This window comes from Lathyrus oleraceus, chromosome 7, assembly GCF_024323335.1.
Source record: "Lathyrus oleraceus cultivar Zhongwan6 chromosome 7, CAAS_Psat_ZW6_1.0, whole genome shotgun sequence".
Taxonomy (NCBI): Eukaryota; Viridiplantae; Streptophyta; class Magnoliopsida; order Fabales; family Fabaceae; genus Lathyrus; species Lathyrus oleraceus.
Genome location: NC_066585.1, coordinates 130,721,042 through 130,745,949, shown reverse-complemented (window position 1 = coordinate 130,745,949; position 24,908 = coordinate 130,721,042). Strand labels below are relative to the sequence as shown.

Sequence of the window (24,908 nt, the reverse complement as noted above, 5' to 3'; positions counted from 1 at the left end):
TAAAAATGATGTATACATAGTATAGATTTTTCAAGATCATTTATAAAAATAAAAATAACATGATATATTAATGGGTTTGATTCACGGATGTGCGGAAGCAAAATTCCAAATGCATTATCCAAACTAAATACCAATAAATTTGAATGAGTTTGTTCAGATAATCCATATATAATTGAGTTACGTTAAAATAAGTGTGGACTAGTTTGGATGAGTGAGTTTAGGGATTGACTCGTACTCGTGACACCCCCTACTTAAAACCACCAAATAATTAAAGAAAAATCACTATTTACTCATTAAAATGGATTGAAGAATGTTGTGTCCAGCTGTAAATCACCTTGTCCATTATTAGAAAGAAAGATTCCACAAGAACTCAAACCAACCGAAAATGACATTAGTGAAAAAGGTAAAGTGCAAAGTGTCCCTAAAAAAGACCTTATGCTTCATTAAAAAAAAACTAATTCTATGAATTTTCAAGTTGAAAACAAATTCCACCCTAGAATATAGTCAATTTGTTCAATATATTTTTACATTACAATGAGTCAGTCAAAATTATAAATGAATCACTCTAATTTTACAAAAATTACATGATTCATTATGATTCTAAAAAACCTGATACTAAAAAAAAAACATTATGCAAAATTGTATTATAAGCAATATTGCTTTTTCTTTAGAAAAGATATATAGGGCATGGTCCATCTCAACTATAATGCCTTTAGAAAAACAATAAAAGCAAAAAGGTGAAACTCAAAAGTTGATAACAAAATAATTCAATAAACATGGGATGATGGGTTTAGGACTACTTTAGTACACAACCTGGCTAGAAAATCATTTCAATATACACTTTAAAACCAAAAGAAATACTTATCTATATTATTAAATCATTCAAACTAAGATTAAATATGAATGATTCTGATTGCTGTATAACATGAGACACACTTAGATCATCAACATATTTATGCATACTTTTTTCATTTCATTGAAGAAAAAAAAGGAGCACTATAACTTTTCTTATTTTCAAAAAAGTTACATTATGTAGATCATCACACAGACACTATAAAACACTTCAAAATTTTATCAACTTTGTATGTTTTTTAAGAATTTTGAAAGCCTTTGAAGCTTTCTAAAATGATTCAATTGCTTGTAACTTCAGCTCTTCTTTTACTGCAAAACTTTCTTATCCTATCTCAGATATTTGCAGAGGAAGCAAGCACTGTGAGTAACTATTTAACACGAAATGTGAATAATTTTTTTGTTATTTTAGCTTAATTATTTATTTATTTATGCATGTTTCTAGGTTCATATTGTATACATGGGAGATAAGATATATCATAATCCAGAAACTACTAAAAAGTATCATCACAAAATGCTGACTTCACTCCTAGGAAGGTATATATATGGCTTGTAATCTTCACTTTTTTTTTCTGCTAATAGAGATTATAATCATCATTGTCATAAATGTCTTTTTTTTTCTGTTGTGTAGCAAAGAAGATGCAAAGACTTCACTTCTTTATAGCTATAAGCATGGATTTTCAGGGTTTGCTGCTAGAATGACTAAGTCACAAGCTGAAGATATTGCGAGTATGAATAATTTAAGCTTGATTTTTTTATACCTATTTTAGCATCTTTTAAAAGCTGTATATATATATACAATGTGACAGAGTTTCCTGAGGTAGTTTCGGTCATTCCAAATGGCATTCACAAACTCCATACAACTAGAAGCTGGGACTTTATTGGAGTCCATCATTCTTCGGCGGAAATTGTTTTCGATGAAAGTAACTCGGGCGGAGGAACCATCATAGGTGTCATAGACACAGGTATTAACTAGTAATCGTCTTACAGATGAAAATGGAACTCGTGCATTCATGCAGTCAGCAATTTGGAACCGTTCGATTAAGATCAGACGGATGAGGTTTTGAGAATGTTTTTTTTAAATATGATTTACCGAGCTCAAAACTTGGGTCGTCTTATGAAAATTGGACGGTGAAGATCTTCTAAATGCTTGAATGTAGGAGATTCTTAGAAAACGGCTTTTTGATGTAATCAATGATAAACATTATATCTTGAAGGCATTTGGCCGGAGTCGGCGAGTTTTAACGATGAAGCAATGGGAAACATCCCATCCAGGTGGAAAGGAGTTTGTCAAGTTGGAGAAAACTTCAACTCCACCAGCTGCAACAAGAAGATAATTGGTGCTAGATGGTTCCTAAAAGGAATCAATGATCACACTAAGAAACTGATCCTTGGAAACAACGGCACGTCAGAATATCTCTCAGCTAGAGATGCTATTGGCCATGGAACTCACACGGCATCGACAGCAGCTGGATATTTTGTCGAAAATGCAAATTATAAAGGACTTGCTTCGGGTTTAGCAAGAGGAGGAGCGCCTTTAGCTCACTTGGCTATCTACAAAGTTTGCTGGGACGTTCCCGTTGGACACTGCAGCGATGCTGATATCCTCAAAGCATTCGACATGGCTATACATGATGGTGTGGATGTTTTAACCGTTTCTCTTGGCATTGACATTCCTGTGTTCTCTTATGTTGATCATCGCGACACGATAGCAATTGGCTCTTTCCATGCAACTTCCAAAGGTATCACAGTTGTTTGTTCAGGTGGAAATTCTGGTCCTATTTCTCAAACCGTTACAAATACGGCACCATGGCTCATTACAGTTGCAGCCACTACAATAGACAGGACTTTTCCAACAGCCATTACACTCGGAAATAACCTCACTTTGTGGGTATGCTACAACTACTTCTATATCAAATTGATGAAATGTACTATCAGCTAACACATGATGTAAATATCGATATAATGTAGGGAGAGTCTGTTGACAATGGAAAACATAACCTTGGATTTGTTGGTCTCACGTACTCTGAACGCATTGCTCGTGATCAATCAGATGATTTAGCGTGAGACCTTTCTTCCTTCTTTATTACACGCACGCGCTTTTCATAGTTACAATTTTTCACGTACTTTCTATGTCTTCCTTTCAAGCAAGGATTGTCAGTCGGGAAGTCTGAACAAAACAAAGGCAGCAGGCAAAATTGTTCTATGCTTTTCGATATCAGATCAACAAGATATTGTTTCTGCAGCACTTACAGTGAAGAAAGCTGGTGGAATTGGACTAATTTACGCGCAGCGTCACGAAGACGGACTCAGAGAATGTAGTATACTTCCATGCATTAAGGTAGATTATGAAGTAGGAACACAATTATTAACCTATATTAGAAGAGCAAGGTGAGGAAATAATGCATAGGTTCACATCATTGATTCTGAAAATTTCTTATGAGCTAAAAAATTAATATTAGGCTCATCTGGAAGGTTTCCAGCTGCGAGGCTGAGTTTGCCGAAGACTGTTATTGGAAAATGGATATCTCCAAGAGTTGCATCTTTCTCATCTAGAGGACCTAGTACCATGTCTCCAACTGTGCTAAAGGTATATATAGCCCAACCTTAAATTCTTACTTGCAGGCATGGTTTGTTTCTATTCGACTAGACCAAGTTTCTGAAATTTGAAGACAAAAAGTGAATGAAATATATATGATAACCATAAGTTTCCGAGTCATGTGCAATCGCACAAGCAATATATATGTAAGAAGAAATTTGATTTTAATGCTCTTACTCAGTTTTCAATTTATGATGTGATCAAAATCTGTACTCTTCTGGGGATGATTCATGGAGATAGCCTGACATAGCTGCACCTGGTGTGGACATTTTGGCTGCATTTCCACCTAAGAAAACTAAAACGAGCAGTGGCTTTACAATCTTATCTGGTACTTCAATGTCATGTCCTCATGTAGCAGGAATAGCAGCACTCATCAAATCCAAACACCCAACTTGGTCACCTGCAGCCATAAGATCGGCTTTGGTAACAACAGGTGAGTCAATGACAATGAACATCAACAATGTTGCTTGGTTTCTATCTATCAAAATTGTCTTCAAATTTCAGTTTTACCAGAAGTGACGGTAAATTTTGTGTCGGTTTGAAAATTTACACTACTTTAACATCAAACTTTCCAAGCAAAATCATCCAAACATAAATAACTTTACTACCAAATCAATTTTCATCAAATCATCTTTTAGTATCTCTCGGAGCCTTGAGGTCTACTCTGACCATGGTGAATCTTCGAAACTCAATTCACCTAACTAGTTGTAACATTGAAAATTGCAGCCTCTCAGATTGGAATCGATGGAAGTCTTATATCAGAAGAAGGTTCCACAAGTAAGGCAGCAGACCCATTTGATATCGGAGGTGGACACGTGGATCCCAACAAAGCAATAAATTCAGGACTCATATACAACATCACCACAGAGGATTACATCCAATTCCTATGTTCCATGGGTCATAATACAGCATCCATTAGAAAAGTGACCAAAACAACTACAAGTTGCAGCAAACAAAAAAGCAAAACACTGATAAACCTTAATCTTCCTTCCATATCAATTCCAAATTTGAAGAGGGATACAACAGTAACGAGAGCAGTGACAAACGTTGGAAACATAAATGTAGTCTACGAAGCTATAGTGAGGACTCCATATGGTACAAAAATGAAAGTTGAACCTCAAATTTTGAGGTTTAATTCAGATACTAAAGTTCTTACCTTCAATGTAAGCTTCATTTCAACTCAAAAGTTGCATGGAGGCTACAGATTTGGAAGCATAACATGGACAGATGGTGAGCATTTGGTGAGGATACCAATAGCTGTGAGGACCATACAATTTGAATCTTAAACAGATGTTAGAAATTTGTTTGTTCAACAGTTACTAAGTATATGTTCGTGATTGGACTAATTAAATATTTTTGGTAACTAAGTATATATTCTGAGGAATATATGGTATATTAGTATTACGGAATATATTAAGATTTTTTAGATTAAAACGTTGCTTGATTTTGCAGTACTCTATGGTTAAGGTAGATGGTGTTTATATTATTTGTGGTCAATCTAAAAGTATATGCAAAATGTCACACTCCTGCGTACCTAATTGAAACAGGATACAGAAATTAATTTAATTATACATACCAGATCAAGCTTAGTATTGCATTAAAATTCAAAACAAACAAAAGAGAGGTCTAAATTATAAAGTTTCTGTTTACTAATTTACAATGCGACTACTCCAAAACAAGAATATGGAAACAGGTTTTATTCCCTCATACAAAAGAAACAAGCTAGCATACAATGTCATAACATTACAACAATAAGCAAGTAACCTATCGTGCGACTCAAAGAGAGGAACATAAAAACATTACAAAATTCAAGATGGCAGAATGGCACTTATGATGGAGCACCTAGATATGAGGCAAGTCGTAAAATATCACTAAATATTCCACCCGCTGTGACTTGAGCACCAGCTCCTGGACCACGAACTATCAGAGGCTGATTCTTATACCTTCTTGTTGTGAATGCAATTATATTATCTGACCCAGACAATTGTGCAAATGGATGATCCTTCTTGTATCTTCGCAGCTCTACAAATCCTTTTTTATTAGTCACATCCACCACTCCCACGTATCTCAATACCTACATACATAGGAAGCTCGGACTCAATTGTAAAAATGAGAATAAAAGAGACAGAAAAACGTCATGTTGAAAAATATATTAAGTACTACTATTATATTATCAAATATCAAATGACAGCGACTTTAGCTAGAACCCGTTAACCATTACACTTTTTACTTCAGATTGTGGTATATATGGAAGTCTAGGTTGCCTTGAAACATCTAAATTTACTTCCTTTTTTTATGACATAAAGTTTAGGAAAGTTGGATCATGACACTCAAAATTTGCTTTCCGGTCGTCCTGTGAGCCCCTACTTTTATTACATTTGAGAGGATTAAGAGTTCCACATCGAATAATATATGACCTGAACATGTGTTTATAAGTGGGGGCAATCATCACCATCAAATCGGTTTTGTAGGGATAGTTAGGCTCAACCCAAATTTTGAGATAGTATCAAAGTCTATCATAGATTCATTATTGGACTTCCTGCATCGTCCATGCTTTGGGCTCATTGAGGCCCAAGCGTGAGTGTGTTGGACTTTCCGCCTTAATTGCGGTCTGCCCCTAGTCACCTTAATTGCGATATTTTGACTTGTCTCATTGCAGTCCCCAACACCTTCATTGTGTTGACTTTGAAGGGGTGAATTTAGTCCCACATTGCTTTGTGTTGACTTTGAATGGGTGGATTTAGTCTCACATTGTTTAGAGATATGGTTTGTATTGTGTTTATAGGTGGAGACAATCCTTACCCTACAAGCTGGTTTTGTAGGGATGAGTTGGGTCAAACCCAAATTCTAAGAGAGAGGATAACGTTTCAACCTTGCTTATCTTGGTTTGTTGTAGGCTTAAATTTTATATTGAAGCAAATAACATGTGTATTATGGTATCATCAAAATACTAACAGTGCCAATCGTAAGATGAATGTATCATGCATGGACAAAGTAGTAGATGCAATTATTCTTTTAGATGCTTTAATAAAGAATAAAATGTCTCATGGACAAAGTAGTAGATGCAATTATTCCTTTAGATGCTTTAATAAAGAATAAAATGTCTCAAGAGTTACTCACTTCCCCGGCATTCTCAGCACCTTCTTGTTTCTTTGCAAACTCCGGGTCAAATTTTGGTAGCTGTTGCATGAACTCCTGAGCAGATGCACACACCTGAATGAAATCATCAAAATATTGATGTCAAGCAAACTGCTTCACTCTAATACTAAGAACTGCGTGACTTATAGAAATTAGTTCTTACTCGTAGTGGTTCTGGCACTAGACTTTCAACTGGGATATTAGACAGTTCTAGCTTTAAACCAGATTCCCTTGCCAGAATTATCACCTGTACAACCACAGAGCTTTGCAATGTTGATTTTGAATTACCAGAGGTCATTGGAGGACTATATGAAACATTTAAATGCTATTGTGAACCAAAATTGACATTGTGATTAAGCCTGCCTCTAAGTTATTTTTATCGTGAAAAATACACACCTAAACATACTAGCTTCATTTCCCCAGTCGAATCTTCTCTTTGTAATTACATATATATGCACTTATATAACAAAATGAGCATATAGACGCCGTCAATATACATGTGTACGAGAGAATAGAGTTCTAAAAGGAAAGCAGGATATAGGTGCAAAGAACCATGTAAATGTAAAAAGAGAGTAAAATGCACAGCAACAAAGCAATAACAACCAAGCCTTATGCCAGGCGACAAGTACATCTCATCAAATGATTGGTTTCTCCTAAATTATTAGATTTAGATCTTCCTCCATCCATTTTATTAGATTATCTTCCATTGTATCTAGTTTCCTTTTCTTCTTATTAGAACAAAAGGAAAGAAGGGGAATATACATCAACAATCAATTACGTCATAATGTTCTATCCAAGATCATGTTTCTATCCAATTCGTTAATCTCAAGATCTTTCTTAATAGTTTATCTTATAGTTTTTCTAAGTGTTCTTCTACCTCTAGTTGTTTAACTCATCTTCATCTAATCTACTATTCTTACAACAGAATCTACGGTTAACAATATGAAAGGTTCAAATTTCAATTTGTTTTTAAATTTTTAAATTGTATTAGCATTTCAATATTAAAAGTGCCATATTTGAGCTTAAACTCAAACAGTTAATAAGTTGACAAGCAAACATGGATTTAATTTAAGTTCAAGGCTGCAACAAAATTCAAGCTTCAAAAAGCCTAACTAAATCAATCTCAAAATCCAAATATTTAATTTGGAACATTTAAATTACGGCCATAGTCATAAATGACAAACATAATTGAAACACATGATGACAAAAGCACAGAGGGCTTCATTGACATTTGAAATCAAAATTTGTTTAACATGTACCTTTCTAGCAACATCTGTTCCAGACAGATCATCCCTTGGATCAGGCTCAGTAAAACCTGCTTCCTTTGCTTCACCAACTACCTCACTAAAAGCCCGGCCATCTTTGAAGTTATTAAAGATGTAACTCAAAGTCCCACTGCAGAGTCAGGAGATGCCTTATGGTAAATGCTAAAAATCAATCATTAATATAAAATGGAAAATTGTTGGAGGGTGGACAAATGAAATTGAATGAAAGAGCATTTAATTCTCAAAATCTGAGAAATGAGGCAGTATACCAATCCACAAATTAAGACAAATACGACAACACCAGTCAACTACATGGATTAAATGATACCATGATACACTCACACAAAATTAAAATAGATAAAATAGATAGTGTTAAGAAATGTGGTTGGGCCCTCAACCCTACAAAACCGGTTAGTAAGATAAAGATTGTCCCCACTTATAAACACATGCTCAAGCCATATATCTCTTAACACACACCCTCACGCTCAGGACTAGACAACTCTAGCGTGGAAATAAATGGTGGGTGGCCCGATAGCGGAAACCATAGTAGGCGATCCACCTTAAACGAGACTGTGATACCATGTTAAGAAATGTGGTTGGGTCTAACTCAAGCCTACAAAACCGGTTAGTAAGTTGAGGATTGTCCCCACTTATAAACACATGTCCAAACCATATATTATCCGGTGTGGGACTCTTAACAGATAGAAATTGTTGATATTTGTAAATACATAGAATAGTCCCACATCGACTATATCATGTAATTAGTTGTAATCTCTCTATATATAATAAAGTCTCCGTAGTGCTTTTAAAACACACGCTTTAACCTAAATGTCTCTTAGTCTCTCCTAATTCAATAGAAATAATATGTAACAGGAACCTGAATATGCCTTCAATTTGCAAAATTTTGTCTCCAGTTTCAAGGAGGCCACGCAGAGTGCTGACAATTGGAAGACCGGCTCCAACAGTAGCTTCATAGAAGTAGTGAGTATAGGATTGCCTCTGAAGAGCTCTTAACTTCAGATACTGGATGGAGAGAGTTAAGGTCAGAGAAAGCCACAAAATTTATGGTAACTAAGATACAAACAACAGAAGTAACATGTACTGGCAGCAGCTGCTGAAGCTTGAAGAAAGGTTGCACTTTCAAATTACAAAAAGTACTGCTTAAAAAAGTCTATAAGGTTATAAATGACATATCCAAATAACCTTGTACAGATGATGTATTTATGTGGTTTTCCATTTCAAACAAAATAATAATCAAGAAACCCTTTTTCCTTTAAATTGATAATACTTTCAAAAAAAGAAAAATTGAAAACAAACGAACCTAAATTGATGTATGAGAATTTCTATTTCCAGCAGAATACATACTAGATAGGTTTGGAATTTCATAAACATGTGTTACAAATTACAGGAGACAAATCAAAAACAACTAGCAGTTTACTATCCATCAAAAGGACAGTATGGAGTACTTTACCTGATCCAGTGGCCCAGAATTAGCCTTCTTATTGGGGGTAATTACATGTATTCCTTTGCACAACCAATCATAATAATGGCCAGCAATGGCAGGATCAGCTGTGCAGTCTACTAATGCAGTGTTTGGTATAAAATGATTTCCGTGCACGTGCTGAACAAATTTTTCCAAATTAGCCACTTCTCCTCTTTCCTCCCGAAGTTCTTTCCAGCTTGCTAAGTCAATACCCCTGCAAAGAGCAATTACATTATCTCTTTTTTATTTATACAATTTTTATAATGTGTGAAATTGTCAACAAAAAAAAAAAAAGTCACTGAAAATATATATAGAGAGAGAGAGAGAGGCCTCCTAATTAAGTAAAGATTTGATACAATAATATCCTAATTGATACTACTAATAAAAATAATAGATACATAATAATAATAAAATAATATCTCAACACTCCCCCTCAAGGTGGTGTATATACATCATAAGCATCCACCTTGTTACATATTCTCAGAATTTGAGTTGGGCCTAACTCATCTCTACAAAACCGGCTTGTAAGATGAGGATTGTCCCCCATTTATAAACACAACATAAGTCATATCTCTAAGCAATGTGGGACTAAATCCACCCCTTCAAAGCCAATACAATGAAGGTGTTGAGGATTGCAATTAAGGCAAGCCAAAGTGCCGCAATTAAGGCGACTAGGGACGGACCGCAATTAAGGCGGAAAGTCCAACACACCCCCTTACGCTTGGACCTCAATGAGCCCAAAGCATGGACGATGCGGGAAGCCCAACAATAGATCTAGGATAGGTTCTGATATCATCTCAGAATTTGGGTTGGACCTAACTCATCCCTACAAAACCGACTTCTATGGTGAGGATGGCCCCCATTTATAAACACAACTCATATCTCTAAGCAATGTGGGACTAAATTCACCCCTTCAAAGCCAACACAGTGAAGGTGTTGAGGGCTGCAATTAAGGCAAGCAAAGTGTCGCAATTAAGACGACTAGGGGCGGACCGCAATTAAGGTGGAAAGTCCAACACATATGTATGTAATCTGAGGTCTTCAAAGAGATTTCGTAAAGAGGTCAGCAAGTTGATCCTTGGAATTAACAAAGGAGATTTTGATGTCCCAGTGATAATCTTCTCTCTAAGAAATTGACAGTCGGCTTTTATATGGTTTGTCCATTCATATAAAACTGGATTGGAGGAGAGGTGCAAAACTGAGTGGTTGTCACATACAAGTTCCATAGGACCGACTTCATGAAAGTGAAGCTCCTGTAGTAAATGTTTTAACCACAAGAGCTCACATGTGGCATGGCCCATGGCTCGATACTTAGCTTCTGTACTTGATCGAGCAACGACCGTTTGCTTTTTGCTTTTCCATGAGATCAAATTCCCCCAATAAAAACACAATAACCTAATGTAGAGCGTCTATCACCTGCATCTCCTGCCCAATCAACATCTGAATATCCAATGATATCAATGTTGTCTCTATCACAAAAAACAAACCCTTTTTCATGTGATCCTTTGATATACTTAAGGATTCGAATAACTGTTTCCCAATGGTTGTCACAAGGAGAATTCAAGAACTGGCTTACTACACTGACTGGAAAAGATTTATTAGGTCTAGTCAAGGTAAGATAATTTAACTTTCTTACAAGTCTTCGATACCTTTCCCGGATTAGTTTATGGCTCCCCCTGATTAGGGAGAAGCTTTACATTAGATTTCATAGGAGTATCTACTGGTTTGCAGTCTGTAAGACCAGTTTCTTCCAAAATATCAAGAGCACACTTCCTTTGAGAGATAACAATATCTGACTTTGATTGAGCTACCTCAATTCCTAGAAAGTAACGAATAGGACTCAAATCTTTAGTCTGAAATTTGTGAAATAAGTGTTGTTTTAAAGCCTTGATACCCTCAAAACCATCACATGTAATTACAATGTCGTCAACATAAACCACTAGATAAATATATTTATTGGGAGGAGCATTTGGTGAAAACAGAGTGATCTAATTCACACTGGTTCATCCCAAATTGTTGTGAGTGCAACTTTCCGTTAGATGTATTTTGTATGATGTTAAAACTAGGATACTTTAGTGTATATTGGACGGTATCCTCTGAGTTTTAATGTGCATCTTAGTATGGAAGCATAAAAACATTTCGAAATGAGTTAGAAAAGGTTTCTTGCATTAAAAATGAGTTTTTATGGAAAAAAATAGTATACAGGTCGACACATACGTGTTATAGGTCGACACACAGAAGAAAAATTTTCCTATGTGTCGACACACACGAGTTACAGGTCGACACATGTACCTCATTTTTAAAGCGTATAACTTCTGTTTGATGTGCCGCCTCTACAGGTCGACACATGACCTATACAGGTCAACACATGACCTATACAGGTCGACACATGCATCGAGCAGGTTGACACATGACTTACATAGATTGACACATGCATTAAAAATCTTGAAATTTTGTATTTCTATTCAAATCTTTTGCATTCCTTTTGCCTCCAACTTACATACAGATATATATGGCATGCATGCATCATTTCTAATAAGCTTCTAGAGTAAACCTATACGACACCGAGATTTCAAAGTGTTCTCGTCATCTTCAACCTACATTCTATGCATACACATAATCATTCTTGTTTGGGTGTCATCTAGAATCCGTTGATAACATCCAATATAGGTTGATTGAATTGTAAGTTGGGTTGAGATCTTTGAGGGTTTTAAATAAGAAAATCAAGTTGGGGTTTTCCTTCAAGATCAATTAGGGATTTGAAGGTTTTGGACAAGGTTACGCAATTTGGATCCGATCGAGTAAAGGCTTTGAAGAACGGAAGGTTCTTACAAAGGAGTAGCGTGAGACGGTGAATCAAATTGACATTGTTGGGCTACTTGATCAAGCTCAGATCAAGGGAAGAAAAAAGTGTTAGAATCAACATCAAACTTAGGGTTTGTAGGGTTGGATTGCTACATTTCTCTTATATTCTACTTTTGCAAAGTAAGGTTAATTTCATTAGTTTGAATTGAGGGCAGACGTAACCATAGCGAGGTCGATTGGGGAACGGGCTAAACAAATCCTTGTGTACTCTCTATCTCTATCTCTTTTTTATTTCATTAACAAATTGTTGAATTCATCGATTGTACGATCAATACGTTTGCCTAAATTTTTGATAACCTTTTGAAAGAGATTATGTTGAGTTGATCACAATCCTTTAGATTGTGGTTGGATTTGAATATCAACAAAACTATACAAATTTCCAAACGAAATCGATTGCACACAAAGTGTTTGATAATTTGTCTCAATAGTATTTTTGTGTATTTTATCATTGGGAATAGTTTCTACTTTTAGCCTTGCGTTCAATTGATTGTGATTAAAAGTGTCGTGATTAATTTGTTGTCATTATCATCACTTTGATTCAATATACGCATATCCGAGTTTTTCGATAGTTATTCGGTTAGACGATTCGATCTGGGTCACTTCCGCTATAATCTTCGCAACAGGAGAGAAAGTATCACTATAATCTTGATCGAGGACTTCAGTGTATCATTTTGACACTAAGCGAGCTTTCAATCCATCTACCTGTCCATCATGACCCACCTAAACATTAAATATCCACATTATATTACTATTACGGATGGATCTAAAGTTGAGGCAGCTGGGGAAGCTGGGGAAACAGACGGTCGGAGGGTGACGAAGGCCACGCGCCAGGGAGTGAGGCGAGAGTGGGGTGTGTGGCGTTTATGTAAGCGGCGTGACTTTTGCACGAGGCAGGTCGGAGACTCCCGACTACTGTAGAAAGCTTCGAGTCACGGTTCACATATTTGAAAAAAAAAACTCTTGAATACCAATAGAAAAAAACATAAAAAATAGGGTTGTGAACCAAAAAAAATAGGATTTTGAATCAAGCTCTAAATATGACCTGAACATGTGTTTATAAGTAGGGGCAGTCCTCACTCTACCAACCAGTTTTGTAGGGTTGAGTTAGGCCCAATCACACATTCTTAACATGGTATCAGAGCCTCGTTTAAGATCCGGTGGACCACCTACTATGATTTTCGCTATCGGGTCACCCACCATTTATTTCCACGCTCCAGATGTCCAGTCCTGGACGTGAGGGGGGTGTTAAGAGTCCCACATGGGACATATATGGCCTGATCATGTGTTTATAAGTTGGGGCAGTCCTCACTCTACCAACCGGTTTTGTATGGTTGAGTTAGGTTCAATCACACATTCTTTTATATATATATATATATATATATATATATATATATAAAAGCCTCCTAATCAACCCTATTAATTAAGGAAAGATTTGATATAATAATATCCTAAATAATATCCTAATTGATACTACTAATAAGAACAATAGATACAAAATAATATCTCAATAATAAGCATCAGTACTTTTTAAAAAATGAAGAAGAGAGATTCAGTTCAAAGTGATTCACTTACCCATGACTGAGAAGCATTGACTTTGAGCCGAGTATGCCCATTACACGCAAATCAATGTTAAATTCTTCTTTCAGAACTGAAGTCTGCATTGAATAAATTGTTGCATGAGCTTGCCACATATTTCAAGAAGCCTTATGTTATGTAATAACTATGAAATATCCAAATGACTATGTTTAGCAAGTCAGATTGACAGCATCATATTTAAGCATGGGACTGTAAAACACCACTTCCCACTGATCAAATAAAACCTCTATTAATACAAGTGGAAAAAGTGAGAATTGGAAATACTTATGAATATCAGAGTAAGACGACTAAATATCCTAAATAAAAAAGGAACAATAATTGAGTTGCAATCACAAGATTGTACATCCATGAGTTGGCACATCGTTTACAGAATTTGAACTCTTGATCTATTATCATCACAGCCTTCCTATTTAAATAAGATGGCAACTTTAAAAGCTCTAAGGTTTTAGATTAAGAGAATGATAAATATTTTGAGTTATGAGTATGGTTTGATATGATTGACGACTATGATTTTATCCTAAAAGACTAAACGCTGAGCCTTATTTCTACTAATACAAGACTCCAGATCTAATTAAATGGGAAAGCAAATCATGATAATAACAAGTATGAAAACTAAAAAGATAATGTAAAATACTCTAAGATAAGAAATTAATCCTATGAGATGATATAAGATGCTCTACAATAATACTAAGATACTGTGAGATGTTTCATATCTACTGACAGTCTCCCTCAAACTAATGCTCACTAAGATTTTAGCTTGTTCCAAGTACCTTCTGAAAGGAGAGATGATAGGTCCACACTGGTCTATTATAGGAGAAGAGGAGAAATAAAGGGGAAGTTGGGACTGTTAATGATAATTTACTTGTATAAATGTCGAGAAAAAAGAATAGGAAGGAGATAATGTGGCACCGATAGATTGGGGGAAATAGTGTAAAGGGGATGCGGGAATCATGGGGCGGAGGGAAAAGTGGGATGTGTATATGGAAGAGATGTAGGGAAGGGATCATTAGAAAATTTGAGAAAATACTGGTTTGGATCGGTAAAGTCAGAGAGGAAATGAGTTCCATCTCAGCAGGGTCTTTGGGGCTTCTAAAACATTCTGAATTCTATCTTCATCTTGTAAGGAGCAATGCCTCAACCATTAAATTTTTCTGGGTTCATTCGGTCTGTGTTTTTCCAGTTTACAGTGGAATACACAAGAATCACATTTTCTATATGTTGTTGCTCCTAACAATTTGGTAACAAAGCACTTTGCCCAGAAGCACATGGTTTCAACCTGAACCATAATCGCGTACATTATGGTGTATTATCTGATCAAGAAATTATTAAGGTCACACCCATTAAAAAACTGTTTTCAAGTGTTTTTTATTTGACATGAATGGTCAATCTTGACAATATTAATAAACATGAGAGAGGATTTTATCTTTACAAGTAAAAATACAGAATTTTGGAAAATAGTATTTGACAATACCAAAAGAATTGTGTTGCTCAATTTGTGACCTGCATATTAAAGCAGTTTCTAGATAGGTTTAATTGTGATTCACCAAAGGCGGAAAAATTTCACATTACTAGTGAACCATATGGTGCCACCTATTTATGAAACAATTAAAAACTTTTACAGAAGTGAAAAGATGTATATACTACAATGATGTGGCACATTTGTTTGCTACAAAGATGTTTTAATCTATGACATTACACAAAATACCCCGGCTTGAAGTCCAATCCTAGTGGCGTACATGTGGTGGCACCTTTTATTTTCTTACATTGACACCAGATCATAATTAAACTCTTCTATAAAAAATTAATTACATAATGCATGTTTATATCCAGGTGCAATTTCATAATATAATAAATTCTTTGTTATTTTAAGTGAACTCTATCAATAAGCATAATTTTGCTCAAGGGCAATTTGGTATGATAGAAAATAGAGATTCCAAACAAAGGACAGTAAAAGGCAAAATAGACATTAAAACATACAAGGTTTGAACAAAATAAAGCGAAATTGTCTGTGGAAACTGCACCTGATCCCTTAGCTGATCAAGAAGTGTGCTCCCAATTAATCCTGGTCCAATAATGCCCATTGCAATAGTGGTTCTTGAGAGATAAAATCGAGAATGGACAGCCCGTAAAGCTTTTATACAATCCTCTCGCTTAACAACAACAGTAATATTATACTCAGAACAACCTTGTGCTATAGCACGGACATTTATACTGGCCTGTTTCATAGCAAGTTTGACCACAAACAAGTTAAGTGAAATAACATTATGCAAAAAATTCCAACCAAAGCAAAGTACTGCCATTCTTATAAGATGAGCATAATTTCCTAACCTTGGCCAATGCGTTGAAAAGGGTGGCACTAACTCCAGGAGTGCTTGCCATTTTCTGGCCAACAGCTGCCAAAATGCTACAATTCGGGATAATTGCAACCTGGGAGGTGCTACATAATTTAGAATGTAATAAAGGTAAAAAATAACTTAACGGCTTAAATTTTCAATGGCATTCAATTACTTATACTAATTTAGACTCAACTGCACAAAACCGACTTGCACAAAACCGACTTGAAAGATGAGGGTTGACTCTCACATATGAACATTTCTTAGATCATTTACATCAAATATCAAACTCTCAACACATCCGCTCATGCCCGTGACTGGAGATATGGAGCATGACACATGTGGCTCAATAGGGGTGGCCCAACAAATCTAAAAAATACTCCTTCCGTCTCATAATAAGTGTCTTATTTGAACTGTACGCAGTTTTTAAAAAAATGATTAGATGTATTGATTTTAATGATAAAATTAATGAAATTTACTAAAATGTCCTTAATAATGATAATTATGAAGTAGTTGAATATAATAAAAGTTAATAAATAAAAAGATAGTAGTGAAAAAAAATAATAAATGTTGTATTGATATTGTAAAGAGACATTTATTTGGAGACTGATAAAAAATACAAATGAGACACTTTTTATGAGACGGAGGGAGTATCTGATACCATCTTAGAATTTGAGATAGATCTAACTCAGCCCTAGAAAAATTAGTATGTAAGGTTAGGGATGCCTCTCATTTATGGATAGCAATGGACCCAAATTTATTGAGTACCCCAAAAAATACTCAAAATGGAAAAGGTAAAACCCCACACATCATGGATCTCAAAACCCACCCCATCCTACATAATATAAATATGGTTTAATACCCTTTTTGGTCTCATGTTAACCTCAATCTCAAAGTTTATTTTGGTCCCTTAACTTAAAAAAGATCTATATTAATATCTTAACTCTTCAAAACGTATCATGTTAGTCCTTTTCATCTAATTAGCGCCGCATTTAATGACCAATTTCTAAATTTTTTTTGTCGCTGATTAGACGAAAAAGACTAACATGATACATTTTGAAAAGTTAAGGGACCAATATAAACCTTTTTCAAATTAAGGGACTAAAATGAACCATGAAGTTAACATACGGGACTAAAAAGGATATTAAGCCTATAAATATTAAAAATCAAATTTGTTAGATATATTTGATCCTTTGGAATGATACCAAATTGTGTTTCTATTAACAAAATTGTCAGCACTTTGCAAGAAGTTTCCAATGGATCATTTTGCTTGATATTTCATAGAAACGCCTTGATTCTTTCATCAATCTAGAACAGAAGCACCAGACACAGTGTCTCTTAGTCCTAACAGTTTATGTCTGCATCACTAATAATTGTATCCTCTTTTCCAGACCATATTTGGAGGTCTAAACCTTGAATACTTATTTTAACTCTAATATTCCATTATTGTTTATTAGGAAGGAAAAATTAAAGGCTCACACTATAAAGACAGAACATCTGAGACAAAATAACCAGACTTTTCATTCTTAATCCACTTCAACAAATTAGGAGCACTACACAGATATGGTTCATATGGTCTTTTAATCCACATAATGTATAATGATAAATCGTCAGTCTATGGTATTAACTATGTCTTAACAATTGAACAGAAATCTGCATTTGGTTATAGTGAATATGTAGAATCGGATTTAGCACCTGAGAAAGACGCCCATTATCCAAAGCTTGACGAAATCTTGATTGCAATGCCTCGGCAACAGCTTTTACTTCCGTCTCGGGGACAGCAAAGCATACAGAATGCTCACTACTAGCCTGCATAAAACCTGTTAATGACGGCGGAAATTTACTATATCTCTGTATCAACAACTAGCAAAGGCGTGAAAGATCACAAGTACACCTGAGATATCATGATAACATTAGCTCCAACATCTTTGACTGCACTAAAAATAGCACTTGCTGTACCTGGAACACCGGCCATTCCAGTTCTGCCAAAACAAAACAAAAATACAACAAAGAAAAGCATATTGGAACTCAGCTCGAGGGATTAGTATAGGTTATAGAATATCATAAATTAAACAGAAATCTTAGAGCAGCACGAAAGAAAATTATTAACAGTGTAAAGCGACTGCAATTCAAGGCTCACCCACCCCTCAACATTTACAAGTGCCAAGTTGTCTATTGTTGCAAATCCTTTGACTAAATTTTGCAGGTTTGCCATATCTTCATTATCATTAACAGCAGGGTGACATATTTTTGTCCCAGGAGCAGAAAGGTTGAAGATATTCCTTATCAGAATGGGTATGCCATATTTCATCACAGGAATTATTGTGCGGGGATGCAAAACATTAGCTCCAAAATAAGACTGTACAGCAGGCAGATTGAAAGTTAATAATGTTACTTTTGGTAAGCAGTGGCATAGATGATTTCAATAATCCAACTCACCATTTCCCATGCCTCTTGATAAGACAATGTCTTTAAAATCACAGCTTCACTGACTGCATCAGATATCATTGTTTATGCTAAATTAAAACTTCATGCTAATACGGTCAAACATACAAAGCAAAAAAGCATCACCAACACATCGGAGGTAGAACTTATTTTTGGTTACTCAAAAAAATAATCATAATCTACTCATTGTTCAATTTGGTATCAGCACAAACCTTTTCTAGGATCCGCACTATACACACCATCAACATCTGTCCAAATTGTGACCTGACCAGCTCTAAGCAGAGAGCCCATAATTGCTGCCGAGAAATCACTTCCATCTCGCTTCAGGGTAGTAGGAATGTTTTTAGGTGTGCTTGCAATGAACCCAGTAGCAATGATTACCTTACATGGATTCCGAGAGTACCATTTCTCAAGTTTTTGCTCAGATTCCAAGTAGTCGGGATCAACTTGATTAGAACCAGTAGGATGAACAATCAATACTTCCCTTGTATCCATCCATTTGCAATCAGTTCCATTCTGCGGAGCCATAAGGGAAGAATGATGCAATGAGCTCAAGATAGATAATTAAAGGGAAAAAAACATATCTTTCTAAGTAAAACAGCATACCTTCCTCATAACTAGAGACAACATCTGGGCAGACCATAATTCCCCATGTCCTACAACAAAATCTGCAAAGGATTCCGTCACGTGACCAGCTGCAAGGTGTTAAGAATGTTAGTTGGGTTGATGATGCGATTCCTTAATGCACAAATTAATCGTTAACAACAATGTGCTACAACAATGAATGATTTTTGGTTTAAATATATTTTTAGTCTCTGCAAATATACCATTTTTTCTTTTTAGTCCATGCAAATGTACAATTTTTTGCTTTTGGTCCTTGTTGTTAATTTAGTCTCTACAAAATTTATCCATTGGTCCTTATAATATGTAGAATATTTGACTTTTGTCCCTCAAAATAAGGACTAAAATTAATAAATATTGCGGGGACAAATTTCAATATGAACATATTTTGCAGGTATTAAAACAAAACACCAAGGATCAAAATAAAAAGTGGTATATTTGCATGGACTAAAAACAAAAACAAAATTATAAGGGCTAAAGTCATATTTAAACCATGATTTTTTTTTACTTTTGATAACATGTATAAAACTACTTTTCATCAACATTCTGATAGTCATGGGATCAGCTGCATTTACTGGCTAACAGTCATATTGAATGAAAAATGCAATCATTCTTTATGAATGCTAATAGCTTAAATGATATTTAGCACCTCCATATTTCAAAAAGACAGTTACTCTTGTATTCTATGTCGCTCAGGTTCAGGTAAAAATGCAAAACTACTATTCTCAAGTCGGTTAATACATAACTAATAAATATCTTCATAAACTATAAATGGAGATAAGTTCAATGAACCCAATATCTATTTGAAGCATCAACTGCCTAGTAAGAACGCAAGTTTGACGCCAATGCTTCAAGTAACTATTTCACCCGTGCTTTCCACAAGTCACTGCAGACAATGCTACAAATGTTAACAAACTCGTGTATCAGATCGTGGGATCACACAATTGTACGCGTTCTGCCCATCTAGTGGTGTTGCATTGCTGCTAGGATCAGGACAGGAAAAGATTGCAGCTAGACCATGTCATTCAACATTGGGATCTTGGGATCGTTTGAGGCGGCTACACCTTGAAGACTTGGACAGGAGCGGATTTAACACCAGGTTGGGTTTGACTTGGTTTCTGGAAAATGAAAAAAAAATTCTAACCCTAGGATTCAATTTTCGCAATCCCTTTCTAGCAGGACAGAAACACAGCAACCAACCCTCCTCTCTCTCCCACCGGAGCTCCCTCAGCTGCTGTGACCAATGCTGCCTCCCTGTACCTCCGCCTATGACGAGCCGTCTGCAAAGCATCTCTGTCGCTGCAAACAGCTGCTATCCTGGCTGTACATATCGGCCTCTCCTTCAAACAGATTCTTTTTCAGTTTTGTGCATATTAGTCTTTCCTTCTTCAAACAGAACTTCTGTTCTTTTATTGAAATGTGTGTTTGTTCTCTACTCCAATTAAAAGCTGTTGTTCTCTGTTTTGTATGTAACTGCTGTTCAATAAAAATGTCTGGGTAGTGCAGCAAGAGTACTTAAAAATGTCTGGGTAGTGCAGCAAGAGTACTTAAAGATGTCCCTTTGAGTGATTAAACAAAGCAAATGTTTCTGCATCATCTCTTACCCTCTTTTACTACTTGAGCTAATTTGGTACCTCTAACGCTTTAACAACCTAAACATGATTGTTCTAACTATGTACCTTAAAGCCCTAATATTATATTATAAACAAAGAACTTAAGGAGAAAATTTTCCTTCCAAGGGTTTTCCCTTCATAAAGAACTTTCTCTTTCTACAAAAAAACTAAGTAGCTAACACTCAGTTACCAACTGATAACAAATTGTAATGCCTACTTTGCTATCCTAAGTTTCCAAACATTGACCATTCAGGCATAACTACTACAACTAACTACTTTAGGTCCTTGTCTTAATGCAATATACATTTACGTCAATAATGCATATAAAATGTCAAAAGGTGAAAGATATCAACGCCAACATAAAAAGAAACTACGACAATAAGATAAAATCCTATATGCAAATTTGGATATCTAAAATAAATAAATGCAACTACAAACAAGGAAAAAAAGATAAATAAATAAGAAAATAAATGAACTTTTTGGGGCAAAAAAAAATGGAACAAATTTCCAAAAGGAGGAGAGAGCAGATGTGCCTATGACCTATGTATATTGCCCGAAGCATTGCCTTAAGGTTGTTGATGTCTTCATGCAATTTAGACAAGAAAATAGCGAGATTGTCTCCATCAAGCATGTCGTGTGCAGTTGAGCTGTGCTTCTCCAAAACAGCCTCCAAGGAAGATATATAAGAATCGTCACGTGATTGAGCCTTAGTGATAAGCTCATACATCATATCTGTCACCTTAGACATTGCAGAGACAACCACCAATTTCCTCTCTGAATCATCATTAAGAACTATGTCAGCAACATTCTTTATTCTTTGCGAGCTTCCCATACAAGTTCCACCAAATTTGTGAACAGACCAAGATTCTCCTTTTGAAAGCCGGTTTTCCTCCACTGTCAAATCCAGAGAAACATCTGCCAGTAAACAAACATAAGAAAAAATTAATCTATAAATCATTACAGTAGCCTTCTTCAAAATACCAAACACAAATTCCAGCAAACAACTACTCCTCCGTAACCAAATATAAGCAAAATGGATCTAAAAAATCAAATGTTTTTGGTACAAATTTTGGTACAAATACATTTAACTTTTTGGATCCTTTTGCTAATATTTTGTTACAACGGAGTACGTACGAACCTATTAATGAAGCACGTATCCCGGTGCTCGGTGACTCTCGTCGCTGAGGTAAAGTAATACCCTTTCTAAGACAAAATACAAAGTAACAATGTGAATTAATAGATAGAAATACACGAATTTCAAACTTCTGTATGTGTACACACACTTACACGCTATGAGAAATGGACTTTGCTCAGCAAAAAATATATACAAAAAAGGAAAACAGCATAATATTCAGCATTTAAGAAAAAGAAGTTACTCCTTCCAAAAATAAAAGGTTGTTTTATTCAGTCTTCATTTTTTCTACTGTGAATCAAAACTAACAAACAATGAAACCACTTCATAGCTTCAAATCCCCACTAAAGTCTGTTGAATATATAATTAAACACTGAAGTTTCATCGAAATCATTGGTCTTATCAAGCTAAAACTAACGATAAAGTAGCATCTCTTATTTCAGTCGATAAAAATAAGTACATCTAAGTAAAACGCATTGATTAACAAATTACATAAGAAAGTAAACGGCATAGTAAAATTCGAAATCAAGTAGCTACAGAAAGAACCATTAGCTTCACGTGATCTATAGAACGAAATCGAAATAGCAGCAACGGAATAACCTAATTATTGAAAGAAGCAAAGAAGCATATATACCGGAGAGAATTGAAGCGGTGCGAGAGGAGGAAAGGATGGCATTGAGATTCAGGGATCTTGATGTTCTCGTGTTGGAGCGAAGTGTTGGAGTTGAGTGAAATGCGAGAGAAGTGAGATAGCGATGCAGAAAGCGACGCCATGGCTGCTATTTGCGCCGGAGAGAGATAGAAGAATGGTGGCTTTGGTTTGTGCTGGAGATGCTAGAATAGTAAGTTTTTTTAAAAGCTGGTTATGAATTTTGTTTTGTCTTGACATTGGGGAAAATGACAACTATTCTATTGTTTTTTTCCTTTTGACTCTATTTTCGTTTTGGAATGGAAAGAGATGTTTCTTTTTTCGAAATATAAAAATGCCTTTAAAAATGAATAAATATAAATGGTGGCGGCTATGGGAGCTGGACCAAATCCCTCACTTGGACTATCGTATGAACCATCGTGAAAACCAACTATAAATTGTTATACTCCTATTAAATAATGAGAATTTTTTATGTCACTCTATGCATGTGGAAAAATATTATAGAAAATTGAAATCTTTGAATCTCATTTTAGATTAATATTAAAAAATATTTTGGAGATGTATCTTCGATATTTTTAACAAATATATTTATAATTGATCAGTACATGGATATTTCAGAGATGTATCTTCGGTGTATTGGGGTGGAATTTTGAAATTTTCGTGACATTTGCATATCTAATTTTTCTAAAGATGCATCTCCGAAATAATTTGATATGAACTGCATGATCACACGGTCATAGTTGTTTTCTACTCCAAACTTTTACCAAAAACTCTTCCATTCTCGATCCTCGTTTTCACTTCAAATCTCCAATCTTGTGTTTCATCACATCAAAGGGAGGAAAAGAAGTTGAAATTTCAGGTAAAGATCATTTATTTCAAGTCTCATTTCTCACATTAATCTTGTTTTTAATATGAAAAATGTGCGCTTATTTCGTAGATACATTTTCGGAGTCTGTATGAACTCGTCCAGAAATGCATCTTCGGTAGATGTCTGTGTAGTAGTAAATTCATGATCATTAAGCTATGGATAAACTTAACGTCAATAAAACCAGAGTCGCTACCGCACTTTTAATGTTTCCAAAGGAAAAGAGAAAAGTACGAACAAAACCTAAAGATAAGAAGTTTTTAAATCAAAACTAATAAAATTCCAGAGATTACAGGTAATGGAGTTGGTTGCACAGAGGGAAGGTGTTAGCACCCAAAGTGTCATAGGTACTCCTAGGGAGTCCTTTTTTATGTGTGTATGTGTTTTTGGTATAAAAGATGTTTGAGAAAAATAGAGTGTGGGGATCAGAAAAGAATTCACTGATTATATTTTTGTATTTGACAAGACATTCGGACTTGTGCCTACGTACCAACATAAAAATGAGGGATCAAAACCTTGTAGTTTGTGGTAACAATTTCAAAATGAGTGGATTGCTTTTAATCAAAATTTAAATTAAAAAGAGGCACAAAGGGGCCAAGAGTTTGCATGAGTGTTAGTTCTTTTTGTCGTTTGAAATTTTAAGTCAATATGGTTAAGTTCATTTACAAGTTTGATTAAGAAAAGAGTTAAAAATAATGCAATGGCATAACGCCAAAGTTTGTAATTTGCAATAAAGTCTAAGTTTTTGAAATCACAAGCAAAGAAAGTTTTGAAAAGAGGGAGAGATTTTGAAATTTAAGAAGTGGGAGCAGATGAAGAGACTAATCCTAAGCATAAAACTAAAAGTTAAGAGTTGAAAAATCTGACTAATGGGATGCAATCCAACAGACAAGTATGTCATATAGAAAATCCACTTTCCCTTTGGATTTTGAATCAAGCAATAATCAGCAAGCAATTAGCAATATGAAGAGCAAGGCATCAAATAAAGATGGTCACATTCAAGCAAGCAAATCCATAGCTAACAGCCTTCTTTGTCTTCTCATGTATCAGGTGAAATAATCCTTGATCAACTCAGAATAAGACATTAGGCACAAGATCAAAATAACAGTTGCATCAAGACCATGGAGCAGATGAACTCAAGTGGATCCAAATACTTGCATCAGATGAAAACCCAAATCACAATAACTTGGTCTCAGAAATGTTGGCATTTGTCAAGTCCCTTTTTGCATATGGAATGTTGCCTAATTCTAAGTCCAAAAGCTCAAATCAAAACCAACAGTCCACACAAACATTTTTTAGGGTTTTTGTTGTTTATTAAGTATTTTAAGGTCCAAAGATCACAAACACAAACAAAATACACAAATAAATATATACAATCACAATATATGGCTCAAATGAGCAAAGTGAAAATGACATAAACATAAACAAGTTAAATGATATGAAAATGTCAATGAA

General features: G+C 35.2%; 2 protein-coding genes across 2 annotated transcripts; one reads left to right on the top strand and one right to left on the bottom strand.

The window, feature by feature from the left end:
- Nucleotides 1-815: 815 nt before the first annotated feature.
- On the top strand, nt 816-4,892 carry LOC127107505 (subtilisin-like protease SBT3.3). Its single transcript, XM_051044781.1, has 10 exons — nt 816-1,212; nt 1,295-1,386; nt 1,481-1,578; nt 1,659-1,814; nt 2,067-2,740; nt 2,821-2,912; nt 2,998-3,240; nt 3,325-3,439; nt 3,689-3,881; nt 4,175-4,892. Exons 1-10 carry the CDS (start codon nt 1,126-1,128, stop codon nt 4,732-4,734), a joined length of 2,310 nt encoding a protein of 769 aa, XP_050900738.1. The 5' UTR covers nt 816-1,125; the 3' UTR covers nt 4,735-4,892.
- A 159-nt stretch (nt 4,893-5,051) lies between these two features.
- LOC127107504 (bifunctional aspartokinase/homoserine dehydrogenase 1, chloroplastic) lies at nt 5,052-22,898 on the bottom strand. Its single transcript, XM_051044780.1, has 18 exons — nt 22,574-22,898; nt 21,946-22,010; nt 21,348-21,722; nt 19,180-19,268; nt 18,786-19,089; nt 18,568-18,620; nt 18,273-18,487; nt 18,023-18,110; nt 17,824-17,937; nt 16,124-16,222; nt 15,817-16,011; nt 13,772-13,854; nt 9,323-9,548; nt 8,729-8,874; nt 7,846-7,981; nt 6,750-6,833; nt 6,569-6,661; nt 5,052-5,522 (listed from the first exon to the last, which is right to left on the bottom strand). Exons 1-18 carry the CDS (start codon nt 22,711-22,713, stop codon nt 5,277-5,279), a joined length of 2,751 nt encoding a protein of 916 aa, XP_050900737.1. The 5' UTR covers nt 22,714-22,898; the 3' UTR covers nt 5,052-5,276.
- Nucleotides 22,899-24,908: the final 2,010 nt, after the last annotated feature.